The 25265-nt window shown below is 33.4% G+C and overlaps 4 protein-coding genes across 4 annotated transcripts; all 4 read left to right on the top strand.

Moving 5' to 3' along the window:
- Window positions 1-4302: 4302 nt before the first annotated feature.
- LOC107827452 (F-box protein At2g17036-like) lies at window positions 4303-5274 on the top strand. The gene has a single exon (XM_016654590.1). The coding sequence runs from the start codon at window positions 4303-4305 to the stop codon at window positions 5272-5274; it is 972 nt and encodes a 323-aa protein (XP_016510076.1).
- Window positions 5275-11241: 5967 nt separating this feature from the next.
- Window positions 11242-13869, top strand: LOC107827453 (GDSL esterase/lipase At5g08460-like). The gene is made up of 5 exons (XM_075246626.1): window positions 11242-11658; window positions 12184-12311; window positions 12426-12665; window positions 13177-13432; window positions 13524-13869. Exons 1-5 carry the CDS (start codon window positions 11310-11312, stop codon window positions 13754-13756), a joined length of 1206 nt encoding a protein of 401 aa, XP_075102727.1. The 5' UTR covers window positions 11242-11309; the 3' UTR covers window positions 13757-13869.
- Window positions 13870-18109: 4240 nt separating this feature from the next.
- LOC107827454 (phosphatidylinositol 4-kinase gamma 4-like) lies at window positions 18110-21461 on the top strand. Its single transcript, XM_016654592.2, has 2 exons — window positions 18110-20149; window positions 20850-21461. Exons 1-2 carry the CDS (start codon window positions 18890-18892, stop codon window positions 21225-21227), a joined length of 1638 nt encoding a protein of 545 aa, XP_016510078.1. The 5' UTR covers window positions 18110-18889; the 3' UTR covers window positions 21228-21461.
- A 1385-nt stretch (window positions 21462-22846) lies between these two features.
- LOC107827457 (uncharacterized) lies at window positions 22847-24157 on the top strand. Its single transcript, XM_016654595.2, has one exon. It carries the CDS (start codon window positions 23215-23217, stop codon window positions 23803-23805), a length of 591 nt encoding a protein of 196 aa, XP_016510081.1. The 5' UTR covers window positions 22847-23214; the 3' UTR covers window positions 23806-24157.
- The last annotated feature ends 1108 nt before the right edge of the window (window positions 24158-25265 follow it).

Here is a 25265-nt window from a genome sequence, read left to right as displayed (position 1 = left end):
GTTCAGCGTCATTTGTAGAATTTGGAAAATTCTAAATCCTTAGGCTTGAATCCGTACTTAATTCATGATTTTGTTGTTGTTCGATGTGGTTTGAAGGCTCGACTAAGTTCTTATGGTATTTTAGGATTGGTTGGTATGTTTGGTTGAGGTCCCGGGGGCCTCGGGTGTGTTTTGGATGCTTAACGGAATGAATTTGGACTTGGGAAAAATCTAGTGCCTTTGCTGGTTCTGGTGTTTCGCACTTGCGGAAGGGAGGACACAAGTGAGGAGCCTGGCTGCTTTATTGAAATGCGCAGATGCGCCGTTTGGACCGCAGGTGCGAGAAATGCCCGCAGATGCGGCCCCAGCACAGATAAGTGACTTTCGCACATGCAATAATTTTTCCGCAGATGCGGCCCCATAAGCGCAGATGCGAGGATCGCTGGGAAGAAAAGGGGATTTCGAGGGTTTGAAATTTCATAACACAAAATTCGATTTAGAGCTCGGTGGGAGATGATTTCTCGAGAGATTTTGAAGGAGAACTATTAGGTAACTAATTCTAACTCTATTTTGATCATAATACATTAATCTATCATTGTTTTTCTCGTCTAATTAAGGAATTTGAGAGTAGAAGTTTTGAAATGGGGGAAAAGGTTTCCCTAATCGAAAATCTGAGATTTGAATGGGAATTTGACATCGGATTTAGATGATTTTTGTTCAAGTGAACTCGTGAGTGAATGGGTGTTCATAATTTATAATTTTTACCCAATTCCGAGTCGTGGGCCCGGGGAAACGTTTTGGGCGTTTTTCCTATTTTCATGCTTTAGCTTCTAATTAATTAGCTAAATTAGTTACTTGTAATTATATTTATATTATGCAATTAATTTGAATAGATTCGGGCTATTTGGAGTCGGATACTCGTGGCAAGAACGTGATATCGAGTTGATTTGAGCGGTTCGAGGTAAGTGGCTTGCCTAACCTTGTGTTGGGGACTTTCCCCTTAGGATGTTTGATATTAATTGATGTGTGAGCGCCGTGTACGTGAGGTAACGAGTACGTACACGGGCTATTATTGCAAAAAAAAATCTCGGTTTTCATTTCTAAATCATAAACTATTTTTCCCTTATTAAATTGCACTAATACGTTTAATTATTTAGCTTAGACTAGAGAAGCATGCTTACGTGTTTTAACTGCCTATTTGACATTTTGTGCGTCATGCTTAGTTAAGTCTCTACTTTCCTTATCTGTGTTCAGTATAAACTGTATAACTCGATACCATACCTGCTATTTCATCTTGCGTTGCATATTTAAATTTGGACTACGAACGTATTCCGGGAGATCCCCCTGTCTTGCATATTTATTTTGGGACTACGGACGTATTCCGGGAGATCCCTCAGCACTGCATATTTACTTTGGGACTATGAACATATTCCGGGAGACCCCCCAGCACTGCATATTTACTTTGGGACTACGGACGTATTCCTGGAGATCCGCATGTACTGCATATTCATTCGGAACTACGAGACGGTATCCCGGAAGATTCTCCATTGTGTTTACCTTGTTCTGAGCCGAGGGCTCCCTTAACTGTTAAATTTTCGAGAATTTCTTTAACTGTGTTACCGTAAATTTTACTTATATCTTTTACTGTTTAATTTATTATATTTACTCCGGTAGGGCCTTGACCTGACCTCGTCACTACTCGACCGAGGTTAGGCTTGGCACTTACTGGGTATCATTGTGGCGTACTCATGCCCCTTTCCTGCACATGTTTTCGTATGTTGATCCAGGTGCGAGCTATCAACCTCGGGGTTAGTGTGTGCTGCTGATTCTAGGAGACGTCAAGGTACTTCTGCTTGCGCCCGCAGATCTTCGGAGTCCCCTTCTACTCCCTCGCCTAGAGACTTTCTTTATTATCTTCAGACTTTTGTATAGAGCTACATAGATTATAGCAGCTTGTGACTTAGTGATATTCCGGGTCTTGAAAAATTATTTTGTATATGCCGAGCGGTACTACTCTTGGCTATTCACAATATGCTGTTTATCTTTAAAATGTTGTGTTTTCTTTACATTTTTTTTGTAATATTAAACTTACCTAGTCGTAAAGATTAGGTGTCATTACGACACCTTACGGAGGGTTAATTTGGGCTGTGACACCTATGATATTCAGTTCATAAATATTATGTCTTTAACTTAATATGCCTCCTTGGTATTCAGTTCTCAAATATAACGTTTCTATAGAGCTTGTTCGCCCTATCCAGGACCATGTTTTCTTGAGTATTTCCGTCAATGCTGTTCTACAACAGTAGAAAAACAAAAATGTACTGTAACTTAAGCTATGTTCAATCAAAATATCACAGTAAAAGCATTAAATAATCAGTGAACTTACATAAGTTTTTACAATGAAAGAAATAAAATCAATATGAACGAAAACACATAACTAAGAAATCTAATACACTTATCCTTTTGGATTTTGTTTTCCCTTTTCCTTATCGAACCGAGCTAGAATGCAAGTAGATATACCATGTTTTGGGTTGTGTGATTTAAGGCAAAATACAAAATGGCCGGCCGAAATTAATGTATTTGCTCCGAAAATTATATAAAGTATGTATATTTTTTGTATATAACACGCATATATACAAAAAATATACATTGTCGGCTATTAATTTTGGAGGCAGTTAAAAATATACATTTCTCAATTCTAATGATAATTATGTGAGCCGTCTCAACTCATGTTAGACCTTTGCGCCACGATTCATAGTCTCAAGTAAACATTGCACGAGTTAGCCCATTTTCGAATTGGTAATTATAAGATAGCCGTGAATTCAAATGTAATTAACAATACTCACTACTATAGTCTTTGGCCAAGTTTCTCTAAGGCCAAAAGCATTTTTTTTTTTAAGTTATGGTGTTTGGCCAAGTTTCTAGGGATAAAAAAATATTTTTAAGTAAAAGCAACAATATTTTTTGAAAAGCAGAAAAAATAACTACCCATACTCTAAAAACGGCTAATGGTGAACTTTATCCTACTAGTTGTACAATTCGACTCCATATCCAACTAGTTCCGAATTTTTTGGGCTTGTCATCGGCAAAATCCTTGTCAATATAGGATTTTACTTGCACGCCGAGTCCAATTCCTAGTTCCTAAATGAGAAATAATTTGGGCTTGTCATTGATATTCAGAAGGGCAACTTTACATAATTGTCACAGTTTAAAAGAAATATAATAAATTCTTAGCAGAAAATTTAATATTATAGTTGTGGCAGGAAAATATTTATATTTGTAGCACACGGTTCCATTAAAATAGGAATATTAATTATTAATCCCTAAACATAAGCAATTTGAATGGAAAGTCAAGAATTCTTTGTATAAAAATCATGCCTTTTTTTCTCTTTATCTATTAGCTTTCCTTCTTTTTCTTCATCTTTTTAATTTTATTTTCTGCTGAAGCCAATATATTTTCTAAATTTGTTTCATTCGTTTTTTTTTTAATTATCTTTCTTAAGTTTTTCTCTTCCTTCTTTCTTCATTTCTTAACATAAAGATCTTACTTCGATAATAATATATGTTAATATATACAAAACGTATATATAAAAAATATACATTGAATTAAAATATATAAAATATACAAAAAATATACATAAAAAATATATCTTAAATTAAGATGACACTTAGTCATGTGAAAATATACATATATCTTAAATTTAATTAAGATGGCATATAAATATACAAAAAAAATATACATAAAAAATATATCCTGAATTAAAATGGTACTTGACATATAAAATATATTTGAAATATACATTAAAAATACATCTTAAAATAAAGATGGCACTTCACAAATAAATATACAATAATTATATACATAAAAATACATTTTGCATTAAAGTGATACTTGATATACAAAGTATAAAAGACATATAAATCAATATATCTTGAATTTAGGTGGCATTCACATATGCATTAAATTTTTGAAAATGGAGTGAAGAAGATGAATGTTGGAAAGGGAGAATAGAGATGGACAAAAAAAGTACTTCTTGTTATTCGTGAGTCAGTTAACTTATTAAATATTGAGCTTAATTTTTATAATATGTTAATAATGAAAAAAAAATTCTTTATGAAATAAACAATAAATGATGATATTTTTTAAAATAAAGTTAGAAAAGGATAAGCCTGTAAAAAACCCTATTTCATATTCAAAATCCATGTCAATATAGGAATTTGCTTGCTCACCTATATAAATGTCCTTAGGTTCTTTTTGTCTTGCTATGGAAGCGGTTCTTTTTTCTTGCCCTAGAAATAGAGAAGCCTCACATCCTCAACACTATGGCGAACTGGGCAGAGTTGCCCATCGATCTGATTACTGAGATTGCAAAGCGTGTTAAAGTAATTGAAGATTTTATTATTTTTGGTGCCGTTTGTACCTCATGGCGAACTGCTGCTTCAAAGCAAAATTTTGATGTGCTTTCGCCCCAAGTCCCATTGCTTATGTTGGGTGCCAAAGATGACGATTATCGAGAATTTTACTCTCTTTCCAAGAAGAAAGTTTCACGCATATTTCTCCCGGAAGCTAGAGGACGAGAGTGTTTACCATCCGTGGGATGGCTTTGCACCGTGGCAAATAATACGGGGGAGATGAACTTGTTGCATCCTTTTTCTCGAATAAAAATACAGCTTTCCTCCCGAAAAGATTTACTGTCTTTTCATGGTCTCGACTATCTCGAAAGAGCACGTGAAGGAAAGCGTTGGCACTGCATAGACAAAGCTATCTTATCTGCAAATCCATCTCTTACATTAGATTATACGTTGTTGGTGCACTATTATGGAGGAGGTTCTTCTTTGGCTTTTTGGCGACCCGGAGATCTTAATTGGACAGAGATTGATGTTGTTACTGATGGTGGAGTCTGCAATATGATTTTTTGTAAGGGCCAATTTTATTTCGTGAGTTACTGTGGCGAAGTATGGGCTTATGATATTGCAGGGCCTAGCATTACTCAACCAAGTGTACAAACACGCTTGCTTGCTGAGCTTGAAGATGATATGTTTAAACCGCCTTCAATTCAGTTCTACCTAGTTGAGTTATCTGGTGCACTATTACTTGCTACTCGATATGCAATCAAAAGCATACGTGAGGATCCAAATGGTACTTTTAAGAGCTTTAAATTTAAAATATCTGAATTAGATATAACCAAAGGTAAATTCAAGGACGAGGATATTAAAACCTTGGGAGATTCATCAATTTTTTTGGGTCGCAATGGAGCAAGTTGCATTGAAGAAATAAAAATTATTGCACGTTAAGACTGCTATGATAGTAAATTTTAAATAAATCTTTCATTTAAAAAGTATTTATTTATTAACTTTTATTATGTCTTTATTATATAATAGTCCATAATTCTTTTTATAATTATTTTTCTAAATATTATTTTTTCACGTTTATGAGATACAATACTTTTTAATTTAATAGCTCAGCATTAGCTATTAACTATTTACAAATAATTAGTTATCATTGTATTGTATGATGAATTATGTGTCACTTTATTAACTTGTTGAAACTTAAATATAAATGATGCTAGAGAATTATATTTATATTGAGGATTTTTTTTTATATAAATTCTCTTTCAAATAGAAAGCATATTAAATAAAAGGAGTATTTTAAAAGAAATATCAAATTATAATATCAAAATTCTTTCAAGATTTATTACTCCTTAAGAGATACATATAAGATTTTGTATCGAATACATTACTTTTAATGTTTGAGTTGTAACGGTGTTGCAACTAATTTGCATATTATGATATATGTCATACTTTTCGTATTATTCATAGTTGAATTATAATTTATAATCAATGCATCTAACCTATCCAGATTTGGACAAGTTGAGCTAAACATATTTTTTTTTTAATGAAAATTAGCTTAAATAGTCATCAATACAAGTGTTTAAATTTAAAATAATCAGCGAATGTATAATATATGTATAATTCATGTATAATCCTATAATCATCATATAATCTATGTATACTGATCAGAAAAGTAAAAAGTGAATTGGACCGGCTATTTATGTAAAGATCAACCCCATTTTTTGTTCACTTATACCCCAGTCATTAGGAAACAATTTTGTATAAGACATTAGGGGTCAATAAAAAATATAAAACTTTTTACCTAAAATAGAAACATATATAATATGTGTATAATCGTATAATCTATGTATACTTACCAGAAAAGTAAAAAAGTGAATTGGACCGGCTATTTATGTAAAGATCAACATCATTGTTTGTTGAGATTTTTACCTTCCTATACACTATTTGAAACCTTATTACCCTCCCCCACCCTAATCAAGTTTCAATTTAATTACATGACCATATACAATTTACCAATTATATACAAATAAGTTTTAAATGAGTATCATTTTATATTAGGAATTGAATAAGGAATATGAGTTATTTCCTTATCCCTTTACACTTGCCTACTCTCTCTCTCTCTCTCTCTCTCTCTCTCTCTCTCTCTCTCTCTCTCTCTCTCTCTCTCTCTCTCCGTCTCTCTCTCTCTCTCTCTCTCTCTCTCTCTCTCTCTCTCTCTCTCTCTCTCTCTACTCTCCTTCTCTATTTTTTTCTCCAATTTTTCTTCATTTGATGTTCTCTGTTTTTTATGCTTTCTTGTTGTATAGAGTTTTAATGGAATTCATCAATGAATTTCAATCGTTTTAACTTAGCAATTTCCTTTCATGTTGCACAATTGGTGTTCAAATTGAAATTGTTGTCACGACCCAAACCAATGGACCACGAGGGGCACCCGGTGCCTTACCTAATAGAGCACCAACATAACGTATCTTTCTTATCATATCATCATGGGTAAATGGGCCAGAAATAGCGTCATAAGATAACCAGAATAAAACATATGGGAATACTAGATAGGACAACCCAACATGATATAGAAACTTATACATGTGACATACGGGCCTATAAGGCCGACATGATCATTTGTACACTCAAAACATAGGTCGACAAGGTCATACAAGTATCCATATATATGGGATATGTCTACAAGCCTCTAAGAGTACATATACGTCATAATGGTCGGGACAAGGTTCTGTCATACCAATCAATACATGTCCAAATCATACTGACTAAATAGGCAACTCCGGAGCAAGGGGAGTGCTCCAACACCTTTCGCTGAGCTGATAGCCTACTAGGAGGACTCTCAACCTGTCTATCGGGACCTACGGGCATGTAAGGCATGAAAGTAGTATATAAAAGACATGAAAGAAACATGAAGTAAATAACTCAACCCGTAAGTCTGAACAACTCTGTGAATCATGAAACGTTTATAGTGCCATGCATGTGCGTATAAATATCACATCATGCATAGTTATGTGCGTACATAATATCATTAAGTCTCTGAGGGCATCCCATCATATCATATCAGCCTCTGTGGGCGAAATCATCAACGTATAACAGTTGATCAGGTGGTGGTGCGTATATAACGCCATAACCTTTTACCATATCCCATATACATATAATATACGTGTATATAACGCCATCTGGTCATGGGTCAATGTACATATATAAATGAATGGAATGCATAATGAAGTAAGTCAATAAGATCTCTCGGATAAACTTTATCAACTTACCTATTTTTTTGAGACCTATGAACAGAAGATATAATAATAAGATACATGTGGAATCAACAACATATGCACTCCTAGCGCTTCTATGAAAAGAGGCATTTATGAAAGTTACGCGTTTGCTCGTTTCGTTTGTATCGTATGGATCATGCCAAAAGGAAAGAAGGGATATACTTAACATACCTTAACTCCTTTGATTCATTAATACCTTCAAAGTAATTTTTCAAGCAACTCAACTCAGTTTACCATAGCATAAGGAGATTCAAAATCAGTGTTGAGTAAAGGCTAAGTTCGCAACTTAAACTAGTAGCTTGTTTATGTAAATTTGGGCAGCATCTCCCCTGTAATAAGAGCCTCCTACAATACCATGTACCAACAACAATGACCAGAGCAATCCAGCAATATATAATTATCAGTAACAAGACACCATATAACAACAACAAGTCATAACTACTTCACGACGAGCGGCAAGCTCCAATTGGAATACGTATACCAATTGGAATATATTTAGCTTATAACATCCCTCAATGTCACCATAGAAGTGACTTAAGCTAATCTTCACTTGCAATCTCAAGTTTCATATGTTTCTTTCATTAATTCACTTGATCAACATATATACATGCATAACAACATAAACCATATCATAATCAAGTTATTTTTCCCATTTTCCAGCCATAACAACATATCATAATAAAGTTAGTTTCATCATTTTTCAGCCATAACAAATATATATATATAGCTTTAAAACAACCCAACAAAAGATAACAACATCTCTTCCCCTTTCAAGTGTTATCTTGTAATCTTCATCCAAATAACTTAACCAACACATAGATAAGATTAATCCCAACAAATAGGGTGTTATACATACCTTAAACAATCTGGAAAATCTCAAACCAAAGCTTCCCTTAGCTTACAAGAACTCTTAATCACATGACAACACCATAGAGACTGTCTTCTTCAACTAGGCTAACTTTGATATTTGATTATGGTGTATTTCTTTGGAATTTGTTTGGAGCCTTTTGGGAACTGTTTGGGAGGGTTTGGAGAGTGTGAGGTTGGAAAGAGGACGAAAAATGAGCAAAGCTTATCCCAAAAACGATATAAGAATAAGTGAAGGTCGGGACCCGACCAAGTGGGTCCCATAGGGGCTTCCTACGCAGTCTCACAAAAACGTAAATATCTCTCTACACCGATATCGTATTGACGAACGGTTTGCAGAGTTAGAAACTATATAAATGGGGCTTTAATTTCATATAAATATCTCCCTGTAACTCTCAATATATTGGTAGAAAATTGCCTCGCAACCTAGCCTATAAACCTGACAGTTTCTCTAAAGTGCGACGACGTGACTTGGCGACCCTACTTTAAAAATCCATATTTCTCTACCCTCGATATCATATGAATAAATGGTTTAGACCATTGGAAACTAGGTTCAAATACCTTCATTTTGGTATGATATATGTTCTAAAATGACATCATAAAGCTTACGAATTTAATTTCTCAAAACAGCTCGCTACAAGGCAAATCTTAGCTCGATTTTTTCGCAACTTAAATTCGATTTTTCCCAAACTTTATATTTTATATCCAAACATCATATATAGTCATATAATGACTTTAAACTCATTTAAATCATGATTAACAAGTCCCATATTCATGTTAACTTAACCTTTCTTATTCTTGTAGAAGGATTTTGTCCTTTTTGAGCTTACATTAGATAATCTTATAATGACAGTGAAGTCTAAAGTGCGGGGTGTAACAACATTAAATCACTTCATATACTTTCAAATAGGATCTCATTTACGAGATTACATCAATTGACTTACGACGTACTTTCACGTACAAAAACACGGGGTGTAACAATTGTCAATCAATAAATTTTGAAGGTGTTTGACTCTCCACCATTGACAGCCATTAAAAAGATTTGAAGCTTTAAAATCAAATTTGGGTTTTCAAAAACCATTATTTGTTTGTATTGGGTGTTGTTGCAAATAATTGAGAATATTGTTTGGAGTTTATATCTCAATTTTGAGGGTGTTTGGTGAATATTATACTTGATTTTGGCTGAATTTCAGATTGAAACTCGAAGAGGAAGAAGAAGAACACATGACATACAATATACTTACGGAATTGTAGTAAATTTGTATTATAATTGTATGTAAATTATATTCTATTGTAGTTATATTATTATTTTTTTATTTGAATATTGTATGAAAGTTGAAAAATAGTTGTATAATGTATGAATCGGTGTATAAAATTTATATTTAAGTTATCAATACTATCTTTTTATATAAAGTTGTTAATATGTATCAAAATTGTATTAAGAAATGAAGTTTTGATTGGAATATCAGAGAGGAAGAAAAACACACCACTTACAAAATACATACAAAAGGCATATTGTATACATTTTGTATGAAAATTGTATTTAAGTTGTATGATATTGTAGTCATATTTAACTAGGTAGAAATAATGTATAAAAGTTGTTGATAAGTTGTAAATAAGTTGTATACTATATAATTAGTTGTATGGAATTTATTTTTAGTTTATATATTGTTGTAGATGTATCAAATTTGTACGAAATATATTTTTAATTTGTATGTTATTATACCATACAAATTTATACGTCGTTGTTGCCATTTAAAATATCATTTATCGTGTGAATTTTTTTTATTTCATTAGTAAGTGGTAGAATAAAATGAAAATAATATTCTATGTTTACTAAATAAATATCAGGAAAACAAAACAATAGCAAAACTAAATCAAATAGTGTATGACGGTGACAATTAAGGAAATATATTTAATTCTCTTCCGTTTCGTCATGCACTTCTATAAACTACAATAGTATAAAATACATAAATACATTTCCTTAATTTATCCATCAGATTCCAACTTCATTTTCTAACTACAATACTGTTTAACGATGCTTTGCTTTTTCTTTTGTGTGGGGCGGTTTTTTGAAGAGAAAGAAAGAAGTGTTTGGGGGGCTGCCTGTTAAACAGTTGATTAGGAGGAGTACCTATTTGCAAGACAACAAAAGGAATGGTTAAGAAGAAGTATAACTGCCACCTGTTATTTGTTTTGTGCTTAATCTAGTTTTAATTATTTTTTGGCAAAATGGTAAAGTGCGAAGAATAAGTAGAAAAATGCTGGAACAAAGTGATCATTCACAAATGTTATTGAGAGAGAGACGGTGAGAGAGAGAGTGATGAAGAAAGAAAGAAAAACTAACGAGAGAGGCGGCAGTGAATGGGAAAGAGGAGAGGAGAGAAAAAAGGAAAAAGATATAACTGAATCCCTTAATTTAAGGTACTAATAATGGATTATATATAATTTGTAAGTAATCCTTATTTAGGGTGGGTAACATACAAAACTAGGACGATTTTGGTAAATAAGTTTCAAATATTGTATAGGAAGAAAAAAAAAATACTTTTTTTGTTCATTCATATCCCAATCATTAGGAAAAAATCTTGTTTAAGACATTAGTGGTCAATAAAAAATACAATTTTTTTTCCTAAAATAGAATACATTTTATTGGTGTAAAAATAATAGGACAATTTGCCGGAGAAAAAACAATAATAACAAGGTAATTTAAAGATTTTTAATATATACATCTCCTTCAGTTGGTTACATTTCCCCGCCAAAAGCCGTTTATAATAGTAGCAGTTAGTTATATACTGGTTTTCTTCTTCTTTCTCTTACTCTTTCTCTGTTTCTACAATGGATTTTTCTGCAATCAAGATTCTGTTCATCTTCATCTTCATTTATTTCACATACCCAAAAACCTTAGCTCTCATCTACCCTCAAGATCTCATAACCCATGATTCTGTTTTTGATTTTTCACCATTTTCGCCCTCTTTTTCAATCTCTCCAGCTCCGATTTTTCCTCCTACTATAGAACCTCTTGTTCCTGCTCTGTTCGTAATTGGTGATTCGTCAGTTGATTGTGGTACTAACAATTTTCTTGGAACTTTTGCTCGTGCCGATAGGCTTCCTTATGGACGTGATTTTGATACTCATCAACCTACTGGACGCTTCTGCAATGGAAGAATCCCTGTCGATTATCTTGGTAATTTTCTTTTTCAATTTCTTGAATTGGGTTAGTGAGTTTTGTGAAAAAATTGAGAATCTTTTCAATTGGATTAGTGAGATTTGTGAAAAGGTTGAGATTTTTTCAATTGGGTTAGTGAGTTTTGTAAAAAAGTTGAGAATTTTTCAATTGGGTCAGTGAGATTTGTGAAAAAGTTAAGAACTTTTCAATTGGGTTAGTGAGCTTTGTGAAAATATTGAGAATTTTTCTGTTGGATTAGTGAAATTTTGGGATTGATGCTGGTTAATTGTGTGATTGATTGTCAGTGAGAAAAATGGTTCAAATTTCACTGAAATGGTTTATGAGTCTTTAGCGTGTTAATTTCTTGCTTTTTATCCTCTTAAAAAGTAAAACTCAAAATTTTAGTACTGACTTTGTGAAGTCTTTGTTCTTATTAGTATTATTTATTTTGGAGAATTGGTTGATAAATTCTTGCTATAGTTAGTGGAATTTTTAGGTAAAGATTGCTAAATTCCATTCTTTTTGTGGATTTGATTATATCAGCTGTGCGTCTTGGATTACCATTTGTGCCAAGTTATCTAGGACAGGCTGGTTCAATTGAAGACATGATTCTTGGTGTTAATTATGCTTCTGCTGGTGCTGGCATTATTTTCTCAAGTGGCTCTGAATTGGTAAAAATTTTCACTACAATTTCTGTTTTGAACCAAAATTTATGATTAATTTTATAGTTAGTAGATGATTTTGATGCTTAGATAAGTACTTAAACAAGATTAGTGTTTATGCAGGGTCAGCATATCTCCCTAGCACAACAAATAGAGCAAGTTACTGATACTATTCAGCAATTTATAATGACCATTGGTGAAGAAGCAACAGCTGATCTGATATCAACTTCTGTGTTCTACATTTCGATTGGAACCAACGACTACATTCATTACTATCTCCGGAATGTATCTGATGTTCAGTCTGTTTACTTACCCTGGAGCTTCAACCAGTTTTTGGCACAGACAATGAAACAAGAGATTAAGGTGCAGTGTTATCTTAACACCACCTTTTATTGTCTTCTGTGACTTTTAGATGTATTGAATTTTGCAGTTTTGTTGTTAGAGTTCTAAGTTAAATAATGTCTCCCTATCTAGCACAGATTGTAAGACACCTATATGGCTAGAAAGTAGAAAAACTGAATATTTACATATTTAGGGACGGCTAAATCCAGTAATTGATTTAGCAAAATTAGAACAAGAAGAATATGATTTTTTTCAACTTTTATTGTCACTTAAACCATTCACATTTCCTTTCTCCTCTTTGATGATATCTTGAAACAGCAACAAACTATTCTATGCAAGCACTATTTGCAACTTTACCGCTCACACCTTGTTCACTTTATCGTGCTCTAACATGTTTCGATTCCCCCTACTGCTCTACTGTTCTTCCAAGATTCTTTAGTTCTACAGGTTTATTCTGCTTCTCTATATGTCAGCAATGCTTTCTAAAGCTTTCTCTAGGAATTTATCTAATGTGTATATACTGGTGGAACAGAACTTGTACAATGCCAATGTAAGAAAGGTGGTTGTAATGGGACTGGCTCCAATAGGGTGTGCTCCTTATTATCTTTGGCTATACCATAGCAAGAATGGGCAGTGTGTCGAAACCATAAACGACATGATACTCGAGTTCAACTTTGCAGTTAGATATATCGTAGCAGAACTCAATGAAGAGCTTGTTGGTGCCACTGTCATCTTCTGTGACGCGTTTGAAGGTTCAATGGACATCATTCAGAATCACGACCGTTATGGTGAGTGATCCATCCGTATGATCTATAAAGATTTATTTGACAGGACGCATCATATATCCAGTCTAACGTCTTTTAATCATTTCCATTACAGGTTTCAATGTAACAGATGAGGCTTGCTGTGGTTTAGGCAAATACAAAGGCTGGATCTTGTGCATTTCCCCTGAAATGGCGTGCAGTAACGCCTCAAATCATATCTGGTGGGATCAATTTCATCCGACTGATGCTGTGAATGCGATCCTTGCTGACAATGTATGGTCCGGCTTGCACACACCTATGTGCTACCCAATGAACTTACAGGACATGTTAGCTCAAAGCGCCAGATAATTGGACCTACACATATTCTCATTCTATGCTGATTAGCATTCTCATTTCTGAATATATGACTACTTGCATAGTTGATATAGCATTCTTTGCGTGTTCTATTTTTGGGATTATAACGCGGAGAGCCTTTTAAATTTCAGTATTCATTTCCAGTTACAGCACAAAAACTAGGAAATGCAGCTGTGATATGTCTGCAATGACAAAACTCATTCTGTCAGTTCACTCAAGTCATTAACTAGAAGTGTAGTATACTTCAGCTTGAGAAATTTCTCAACTTACCTGAGAAAAATGCCTATAAACCAATTGGTGCAAACATATAAAAAGATGAATCTTTCTTAGCAGATATTTATCAAAGTAAGAGAGTCAATTTTAGCCCAAAACAGTATAATTTGTCCAACTTATCTAGAGCTAAGAACATTTTTAATGATGTCCGGTAGTCCAAATTGATCCATAAAAAGAATTTTATCAATGAATAGAAAGACATCTTTTTGTTTAGTTTGTTATGTATATTCTTTTTCTACATTTTCACGCATCCCCTTCTCTTGAAGGAAAAAAAAAAAAAAGAAAACCCTTTTAATATTCTCTTTACCAACTTGTTCGGAACACAGGCGTAGTTTTTGTTGTAATTAAAGAAATTATAAGAAACTGAAAATTTTGGTTGATTTTGACTGGTTGGATTATGACTTGTTGTTTAACTTATATTGATCTAACTCATCTTGATTAATGATAATTGAGTTACTGTATGATTTATTCATCAACTCTACCAGTTTTGACCTATCTAAATGTAACCCAACCCTCTCGTTCGACAACATTCGAAAATTTACTAGCACCGGATGTTTACATCATACAGTACTTATCATAGTTAAGCAATAAATTAAGTAAAAATATGTTTAATTAAGTTTAGTTTAATGATAATCATATTTTTGAAGATATATGTTATGTATTTATTGCATTGATGTAAATAATCGGTACGAATAAGAAAGAAAATTTAATTTAGATTTTGACGGGTTGAGTTTGCACCCAATCTATTTGGATCTATGATAGTTGAGCTTTGACTTATTTATCGATTCAATTCATCTTGACTCGTCCAAATCGTTGACATCCTATAAACCAACCAAGAAAAACAAACGAAATAAAAAATTTCTGCTGCTTTCTTCAGCTTGAAACTAGTGACACATTTGAATATACAAAAACAGAAGAAAAAGAGCATAAATATAAAAGGATAATTTATAAAGCTGAGAGAGAGAGAGAGAGACAAGGTCTGACTCAAAGCCACCCTCAACGGTCTATGGCCAGTGAACCGACAAGCGCGCGCACTTGTCCTAAGCTTCAAGCTTCAAAATATGCCAAGAGGAAAGCATATGTTTTTGTTGTCTTTTTTGTTGTTTACACCAAATTATACTAATTTATTATGATTAATTAATAAATTAAGGGAAGAATATGTATTATTTAACTATAATTTAATGATAATCATAATTGTAAAGACGATCATGTATTTATTTATTTGGTGTAACCTTACACGTAAGTAGTGGTGGTAAAATGGATAAAAAAATATTTATTCATTCATATTATCTATTAAAGAATTGGTTGGATAATAAAAATTTTAAAAATTATCAAATATAGATCATAACCATATTATCCACTTAAAAAATGGATAACCATCGAGTTTAACTTTTAACATTTGTAATACTCAAATTGAGAGTTCCTCAAGTTTGGGAGACTAGGAATTCTCCCAAAAATGATCATATTCGAAAAACCATGCATAATATAGATATATTCATATCATCCATCGATTAACCTATTTTTCGTCCGTATTAAATATAGGTCAGGACGAATATGTTATCTGTTTTTGTATTAACCCTTTTCGGCCCGTCTATATCCGATCCGGCTAGCCCATTTGACGTCCCTACATGTAAGTTTTTACCAAAGCACCTGTCCTTATTTTAGCTTCAAAATATGCCAAGAGAAAAGCACCGTTGTGAAGTATAGGAGCCTTTGGCGGTCATATTTTTTGAATCTCTTGTGAGCTTGCTTAGATAATCTCTATATTTTTCAAATAAAAAAAAGACACGTACTTTTTAAAGCAAGTCAATGTATTCTTTCTTGTCATGGTTACCTGCAAATTCTTTTGCTTCAACTGATTTATTAGAATATGAATTCGGAAATAGAAAATACGTTAAATTCACCAACTGCTCCGGCATACTCCTTTTTTTTTTTTTAATTTCTAAATTAAATCGGAAAAAAGAGAATGCAGTATTATTTAATCCTATGATCTATAATTCTATATAACATGGACACGCACTTCAATTTGTTCCATTATTAGTTGATCTTTTAAAGTGAGATTTCTACTTTATATCTTTGTTATTATGTTTGGGGACAATAATTAAGGCTTTTGAGTTACTTAATAAGATGCAAGGTTCAGTGAACATCTCCACTTGTCCTCTTTTTTGTTATTATTATACAAAGAAATCTCCTTGTAGATTGCAAATTTCAACACACTGATTCAATGTTTGCTAAAGAAAGGAGACAAAAAACCGTGGGTACATCATTAAGTTAAACGTAAACTAAACCATAATTCAGAACTTTAATTATACGAGTAGTACTATTCTTTTCCCTGTTGGATATCTGATAAATACATTCAAAGTACTTTATTAAAATTATTGTACATTTTGACTGTACTTCAGATCTAATCAATTTATTGTTTGGTTGAACCTTTAAATTAAAGATATTTCTACTTCTAGTTATGGCTTCTTGTAGCTTAGAGTTGCAAGAATTCAATATTAAAAGAAAATGATGTAAATTGGTTATAGGTGATTAATACAACAACGACGACGACGACATTATACCAGTATATTCTCACATATGAGGTCTAGGAAGCGTAGTGCATACGCAGACTTTACATCTACCTTGTGGAGATAGAGAAGTTGTTTCTTATAGACTTTAGGCTCAAGACAAGCATTTCAAAGCATGTTTGACAAAGAAAAATAATAGTGAAGAAGCCATATTAAAAATAATAAAGACAAGAATAGTTACAACACCAAAATAACAAAGCAATAAGATAAGCGAAGCAAAGAAAACAACAAGTAGTAATAGAAATTGAAGAATAAGGTAAGAAGAAGAATAATAATAATAATAATAATAATAATAATAATAATAATAATAATAATAATAATAATAATAATAATAATAATAATAATAATAATAATAATAATAATAATAATAATAATAATATGTACAAATAAGGAACAAATATGGTGTCCCAAAAACAAAACAAAAAATGCTTTCACAAATTACCCAGTTTTTACTGTTTTACTTTTGCTGTAGCAATTGAAAGGAGAGTAAAAGGTGAAAAATCTTCAAGGAAAGCATTTCTTCTTGAAGACAGGAATTAGCAGTAAATGTTACTAATTTTCAAGAGAGATTTTCTGGATATGTAATGCTAATTTGGAACCTATTCCTGGTGCCACGGTGTTTACTATGTCACTCCACTATTTGGTACTTTTCTTTTTATTTTTTTATTTTATTTTGTGCACAATAAACTGAATTTAAAATAAAAAGTTCAATCAACATGCTTCTATTATAAAAATTTCCAGAAATATATTAAATTTTGATTTTGCACAAATGATGAGTATAAGGAATGACTATAATTTTTATTTTGTCAAAGAAGTGAAACAATTTTCCTAGAGAAGGACTTATCAATTGTAGCCCAAAGATATACTAGAAGATAGACTACAATATATAGTATTTAATTTCAAAAAATAATAATTTAGATATTTTTTTGTACCAGATTATATTAAAACCAACTTTGACATTCTTTATAATAATATGACTTAATAACCGTAAAGAGAAGGTAAATAACAACAATTCAACCCAATCAAATTACACTAACTGTGATCAATAAAGTGAGTGAGAAATCATAATATCTCGATTCAAATCCCAACAAAACTAAAAATATGTATGTAATTTTTTTTTAATCTGCTTAAGTTTTAGTGGATAAAATTACTCAATATCTGTGTTGGTAGGAGGTAGCAAATTCAAGATGATAGCAAATGACACGAACACCACAGTCATAAAAAATAATTATTTTTTATCTCAATTAATAAACCAACTAATCTCAATTCTAACTAATTATGGCAACAATATCAATTTTTATGTCCATTACGCTTTATTTGGGTTCATTTTTTAAGTTAAAAAAATTTCAAGGTATTTAATTAAGAAAATGATTGGGATAAAATCTTCTTAGTTCATTCATACATAAGTTTACCTGGAAAAAAAAATCCTTCGAATCTATTTTTTAGCCAAAGTTTGAGTGACACTGACACGTGGATAAATGTTGAAGTAATATTATACTATGTTGAAATAAAGCTAAACATTGAATAAAGTTATAAATTGAAATGAAGCTATGCTTCTAAATTGCTTTTATTAGTCATATAGTCAAAAGCAAATTGCTAAGGCAACGGCTACAATTCCGCTTATTCCACTCTTCACCTTCTCTTTCTCCCTCATCGACATTTCTACCGGAAAACTTCAAAAAGCCGGCGAATAAACCGGATACAACTTTGAATTTTCCGATATCCAATTCCGGGAAATGCAGGGAGGATAATAATAATATTAAAGAAAAAAATAAAAAAAATCCTTCCATGCCATGTAAGTAATTATATAAGCTTTTCTTCATTGACCATTTTGCCTTTTGATTCTTTCTACTGGTAAAGAATCCACTCTATTGTTGAAAAACGTTAGCCCCAGTGCCCCCCATTATTCTCACTTCTCACATTCTTGAAAATTCCCCAAAAAAGATTGAACCTTTGAAGATTTATTCAGCTTCTTGATCTTCTAGCTTAGCATTTCTAAGGTGATTTGGATCAATTTCAAATTGGGCATTTCCTATTTCACAGTTTAGGTAATGCTCTGTTTGTGTTTCTGAAAGACAATAAGAAAGTTTGAGTCTTTATTGGTTTTTGATTTTATCTCTTTTTTGTGTATCCTTAGTTAAAGGTTGAGTCTTTTGGTATAAGGGGTTCAAATTTCTTGCATTTTGCACATTGTTGATGCCTTGTTTAGGATTTTGAACAATTACATAGTCATCAAGGAGAAAAGGGGCTAGTTTTGTAAAGCCTTTGTTTTATAATCTTCGCAATGTCTGCTGTGGATGTGGCTTTGAGTCCGGTTCAAGAAGAGTCTGTCCGGTCTACGAGACATATCTATGGCCCTTTGGCTCTTTGCACGAATGAATCGATTGTAATATACATTACTGTGGCTGGTTCTGTGATTCCAATGCGCGTGTTGGAATCTGATTCGATTGGTGAAGTGAAACTTAAGATCCAAACATGTAAAGGGTTTGTGGTTAAGATGCAGAAGCTAGTTTTTGGAGGTAGAGAACTGGCAAGAAATGAATCATTGGTTAAGGACTATGGAGTTAGTAATGGGAATGTTTTGCATTTGGTCCTGAAGATATCTGGTCTCCTTGTTATCACTGTTAGGACTACTTGTGGCAAGGAATTTGAATTTCCTGTTGATAGGCATCAAGATATCGGGTATCTAAAGCGTACCATATTGAAGAAAGGCAAAGATTTTGGTGAGGAGCTTAAGGTTCATGAGCTTTTCTGTAATGGTGAGAAGCTTGAGGATAAGAAGCTCATTGATGATGTTACTGCTGATGCTGTGATTCACTTGTTAGTTCAAAAATTTGTAAAGGTTCGAGCTAAGCATGTCGAGAGGGACGTCCAATTCTTGGAACCTATTGTTGTTGATCCAAATATAGAACTGCCTGCATCTATTTGCGACATGATCAGCTCTGCGTGTGACGGGTTGACAAAAGGAAATAGACCGATCAGATCGTCTGAAGGGAGTGGAGGAACTTATTTTATGCAGGATGGATCTGGCAACAAGTATGTTGCTATTTTTAAGCCCGTAGACGAGGAACCTCTTGCTGTGAATAACCCGCAAGGACTACCTTTATCAACCAATGGTGAAGGGTTGAAAAAGGGAACCCGAGTAGGAGAAGGTGCATTTAGGGAAGTTGCAGCTTTTCTACTGGATCATCCGAGGAAGAGGGGACGCCGATCATTATCCAATGGTGAGATTGGATTTTCTGGTGTGCCTCCTACTGCTATGGTTCAGTGTTTGCACAATGGTTTTCATCATCCTAATGGATTTGAGTGGTCGTCAGAGTACATTAAGTTTGGTTCACTGCAGTTGTTTATGAAGAATGAAGGAAATTGTGAGGATAGGGGTCCTGGGGAATTTCCTGTGGAGGAAGTTCATAAGATTACTGTCTTTGATATAAGAACAGCAAATGCAGATAGGCATGCTGGGAATATTCTTGTGAGCAGGGAAGGGGAAAAAGGGCGAATCGTGCTTACTCCAATTGACCATGGCTACTGCTTGCCTGAGAATGTAAGTGATCATTTTGTTAGTCCTTATAAATGCCGTTTGACAAATTAGATGTTAAGCAATGCTTTCGAGCTTATGATTGCTTTCTTGTTAGTAAATTTTCATTTTCATAAACTTGATTATTAAGGCGTGGAAGTGCTTAGAACTCATGTGAACAAATGCATAAACTCCATTTCTGTTTCTTTTCCTGATGTTTTTCTGGCCTTGTGAATACATCTAATATTTTGGTCATGTGTAATTGATTGTTCTGATTTGGAAATACTTCGGTGGGGCCTAGCTTTGATACCAAAGAATTGTTCTCAGCCTGCCTGTGCATTACTTGTAATTAATCAGGATATTAAGATAAGTATGCTTACCCTGTTGATGAGCTTAATAATTGCTCAATATAATGTACTCCACTAGAGATAGGGATGGTTTAACTGGATATCACCTCTCCTACCTTTAGGTCTCGTTCCCACCTCCAAATACATAGAAGTCTATGAAATCAACATTTGATGTTACTTTTTGATGCATTAAGTAGCACTTTTATTTTGGTATCTTAAGATCTCTTATATTGCGATATCTGTGTCACACTCGTGATTCATCATGTCCCTCTATTGGTTTGAAATGGAAGATCCACTTGCTTTCAACAAGTTGTTCTAATAACTGAAGTTTTCTTCTCTTACAATTCAGAATTTTCCACTCACAAATTTGTGTTTTGCAGTTCGAGGATTGCACCTTTGATTGGCTCTACTGGCCACAAGCCCGTCAGCCTTACTCTCTAGAAACTATTGAGTACATTAAATCCCTGGATGCTGAACAAGACATTGACCTTCTTAAGTTTTACGGACTGGATTTGTCTGTTGAATGTGCTCGTACTCTTCGTATCTCAACCATGCTTCTGAAGAAAGGGGTAAAGAGAGGACTTACTCCCTTTGACATAGGAAACATGATGTGCAGGGAAACCTTGAACAAGGAATCTGTTATCGAGGAAATTGTTCGCGGTGCTCAAGATTCTATTCTTCCCGGTATGACTGAAGCTGCATTTCTTGAAACTGTATCCAAGCTCATGGATATCAAGCTTGAGAAGCTCAAAATATAAATCTTCCACGGATTGTAAGTATATGTATCTGTTGTATGTATATAGCATTCAGTCCATATATATAAAAATGGACTGAATGGAGAGATAGTAAAGGTGGATGACTGACTTTGTCGTCTATGGTCAGAAACCTTTTCCTCAACTTCTGCACATTACCAATTTGATGGTTTTCCAAATATGGATCAGAAGTTGCAATATGCAATAAATAATAAATAAAATAAACTGTTACTCTATAAACGGGTTGTCTTTGTATCCTTTCTCGACGAGTAAAGTGATACCGACTTATTAGAACAAGGCAACTTGTAACAAAAATTCCTTACCTGTTTTGAAGTTTTATGTATTACTAAAAGGTTCAAAGAAAGCCAGTGAAAAGATTAAAAAGAGATTGATACAATACAAGTGGTGTCTGGATTATAGTTTACTTAGTTTTCTGTGCTGCAATTCCTTAAAAAGGGCAGCTTAGTACACGAACCATCACCATTTACGCAGGATCAGGGGAAGGGCCGCACCCACCCTGATACAAGCATCAATAACTGATTTTACGGCTCGAACTCGTGACGCTGAGACAACTTTACTGTTGCTCCAAGGCTCCCCTTCAGCAAAAACTGATTATATTGGCTGTTGTCGCGGCCTTTTGAATATTAACCATAGAGTACATGAATACTAATACAATATCTAAATCAGGATGTGGTTTTCTTGAAATCTTCATAAAACAGCAGCAGCAGCAGCAATTTCTCTTAACTTGCATTGAATAGTTACATGTACTTGATGTTATCATACTCTATTTTCTACTCTATTTTCCTTCTTATCATATTAGACTTTGCTACTTACTATGAATAGTTACATATTTCGTCTTATGTACGAATAAATTTCATCGTCCGACTGTACCTATTATCTCTCACCTTTGATTTGCATGCTTTGGATTTAAAAAGAGTCAAAAAGTTTTAGCTTGAGATAGCTACCTTTACTTTGAAAAAGAAAAGACAGCTCTCTTTAAGAAAAAACTCATTAAGCTAATTTATAAATAATCCTATAGAAGTTTAGAAAATGACAGAAACTAAAGCCAAAGAGTTAACATCAATGAGATCGAATTGCACATACCTGAGTTTGAAAAGTACATTATGTTATCCGAATTCAACATTTTCTATTTGTAACTAACAATGTCAAACTATAAAAAGAAAAAATTCATGTATAAGGCAGTATACTACCATTTCAGGTTAAAGCAAAGTCTTCTGTTTCACTAATTTGGATAGATCATAATTTTAAAGATATTTGCCTTTACTGCAATAACATCGCCAAGTTTACCCCGGGGTTTCCAATTACAAGCTAGTGTTACCTAACCTTTTTGTTTTCACCCTCCCCCTAACCACACCCTCCCCAACCAAACCCATTATAAGTAATGTTTTTTGGTTACTTCTGTTAGTACATATTGATTTTTAGTTGACCTTTTCAAATAAGGGCAGTGATTCAGATAGACAAAAAATTTAGACAGTAAAAAGGAAGCATATAGCACAATACATGCGCCATAGTTAGCGAGATAACTAACCCGTTAATATAGAGTATGTATCGCTATACATAGATTCATTCACCCTTTTTTGTACTATCTATTTTGGTCGCTTGAGTTCACTTCGTTATTACTTTGATTTCGGACTCTCATTGACTCATCCCACTTCCAAAAAAAAAGAAAACAGAAAAACAAAACAAAATAAAAAAAACCACCCGAACCAAACTCTTTTCCCGGTTCTCAATTCTTTTGGCAAAAAGAACCGAAACTACGCAAGCCAAATTGCAAAAAAGTCTCCATTTTCACTCTGTCCACAGACACTCTTTTATCACTTTCTTGAATCCTCTCTCTCTCTCACACAGACACACACTCTCTCTCTTTCTTTCTTGTCTTCAGGCACCGAATCCAAAAAACAGTATCTCTGTCTTTTTCTCTAAACACACAAAAAAAAGTTCTCAACTTTAGCCACATTTCAAGATTCAGAAAATGGTTAAGTCTCGTAAACCTCCAAGTGGACGTACAAACTTAGCTTCATGCATTGTCGCCACCATTTTCTTAATCTTCATCCTCATTGTAATCCTCATCGTTTACTTCACTGTTTTCAAACCCAAAGACCCCGTTATCACCGTTAACTCTATTCAGCTTCCCACTTTCTCTACTTCTAACGGCACCGTTAACTTCACGTTTTCTCAGTACGTTTCTATAGAGAACCCGAATCATGATGTTTTTACTCACTACGACAGTTCACTGCAGCTCCTTTATTCGGGTAATCAAGTCGGGTTTATGTTCGTACCCGCTGGAAAGATTAATTCGGGTCGGACTGAGTATATGGCTGCTACATTTTCTGTAAAGTCTTTTCCTTTAGCAGTGAATGGGATACCAGAGAGTGTGGGACCTACTGTTACTGATGGGTTGAGTGGGTTTCGGGTCGGACCCAGTTTGGAGGTGGAGTCCAGGATTGAAATGGCGGGTCGGGTCAGAGTGCTCCATTTTTTCACTCATCATGTGGAGACTAAAGCTGAATGTAGAGTGGCTATTTCTGTGAGTGATGGATCTGTTACAGCTTTCCACTGTTAGTTTCTTTAGTACTGTACTTAGTTCAATTTTCTTCTTTTCTTGTTTTATTTTTTCTTTTAAATTTCTCTTTTTGTGTTTTGCTGATGAATTTTCAGAGGAACTGTAAAAAAGTGTTGTATAATTTTTTTTGGGTTTTCCACTTGTGTTTACTTTTGGGGTCTGACTAAAAAATCCCATTTTGTGGTAAAATATTTCCTAATAGGGGCTTCATGTGGTTTAGCAAAAAAATGTTTTAGTTAAATGGGTGTCATATTATTTGTTTTATTGTTGAAACTAATTTTTCTATTTGCTTGGCAACATGTGAGTCCTGGCTTCTTTGATCTAGTCAAACCTAAGAAAATGCATTCTTTAATGGAGTATTTGAGTGTTTGTTTCAATTGTTATTTCATTTAAATAAGTTTTAGGATCATAAATAAGCAGAATAAAATAATTTGCAGAGAATCTACAAGCAAAAATCAAGATCTACTTGCTCTTATAATGGATTTGGTATAGTAGTAAAAAGAGAAGCGGTATTTGCTTGCAATGACTTACGTCTGTTTCTTAATTGAATTTATAAGCAGAAGAAAAAACCTCCTATAGTTGTTACATATCTAGAAGTCAATTTTCCAAAACAGAAGTAAAAAACATGAAAGCGTTTTGAGTTTTATGAGCAACATTAGCTGGAAAGTATATTCTTTCTTGCTTTTCCTAAAGTTAATGATTGGCAAGATTGTAAAAAGAGAACGCTTTTCTAATTTGGGAGAAGCCGATTAATCCGGATTGGACATACAACAACAACAACCCAGTATAATCCCACTAATGGGATCTAGAGAGGGTAGTGTGTACGCAAATCTTACCCATACCACTAATGGGGTCTGGGGAGAGTAGTGTGTACGCAAACCTTACCCTTATCATGAGGTAGAGTGACTGTTTCCAATCGACCATCGGCATCCTTTCCTCCAAAAATTTTTCACATTGCTCTTGGGGTGACTCGAACTCACAACCTCTTAGTTGGAAGTGGAGGTTGCTTACCATCAAAGCAACCCCTCTCGTCAAAGATTACCAAATATTTTTTGAAAAAGCAAGGTTTGGATATAGATTACCAAATATTTTTTGAAAAAGCAAATTTAATGCAAAACTGAAAATATATTTAGACATGAATTTTGAGGCAAGTTTTAACATGTTAAAAAGTCCTTAAAAAGTTTCAAATAGTCATAATTTGGCCCAATGGCCAAACGGATACGTTAGTGTTGATATGAGTAGTCAGAAGGTTCATATTTCTTCTTAATTAATCAAAGTTTTCGAATTCAAATCTCGAGACAATGAAATATTTCAAAAGGAAGACTTATTTGACTCAAATCCAACTTAATTAGACTACTTAGTGGGCATTTGAACATAAGAATTATAAAATTTTAAAAAAAAAAAGTAAAAAAAAATTTAAGTGAAAATAATATTTGAAAATTAGAGTTGTGTTTGGACAT

Source organism: Nicotiana tabacum, chromosome 23 (assembly GCF_000715075.1).
Source record: "Nicotiana tabacum cultivar K326 chromosome 23, ASM71507v2, whole genome shotgun sequence".
Classification (NCBI taxonomy): domain Eukaryota; kingdom Viridiplantae; phylum Streptophyta; class Magnoliopsida; order Solanales; family Solanaceae; genus Nicotiana; species Nicotiana tabacum.
This window is presented reverse-complemented; position numbering and strand designations above follow the sequence as displayed.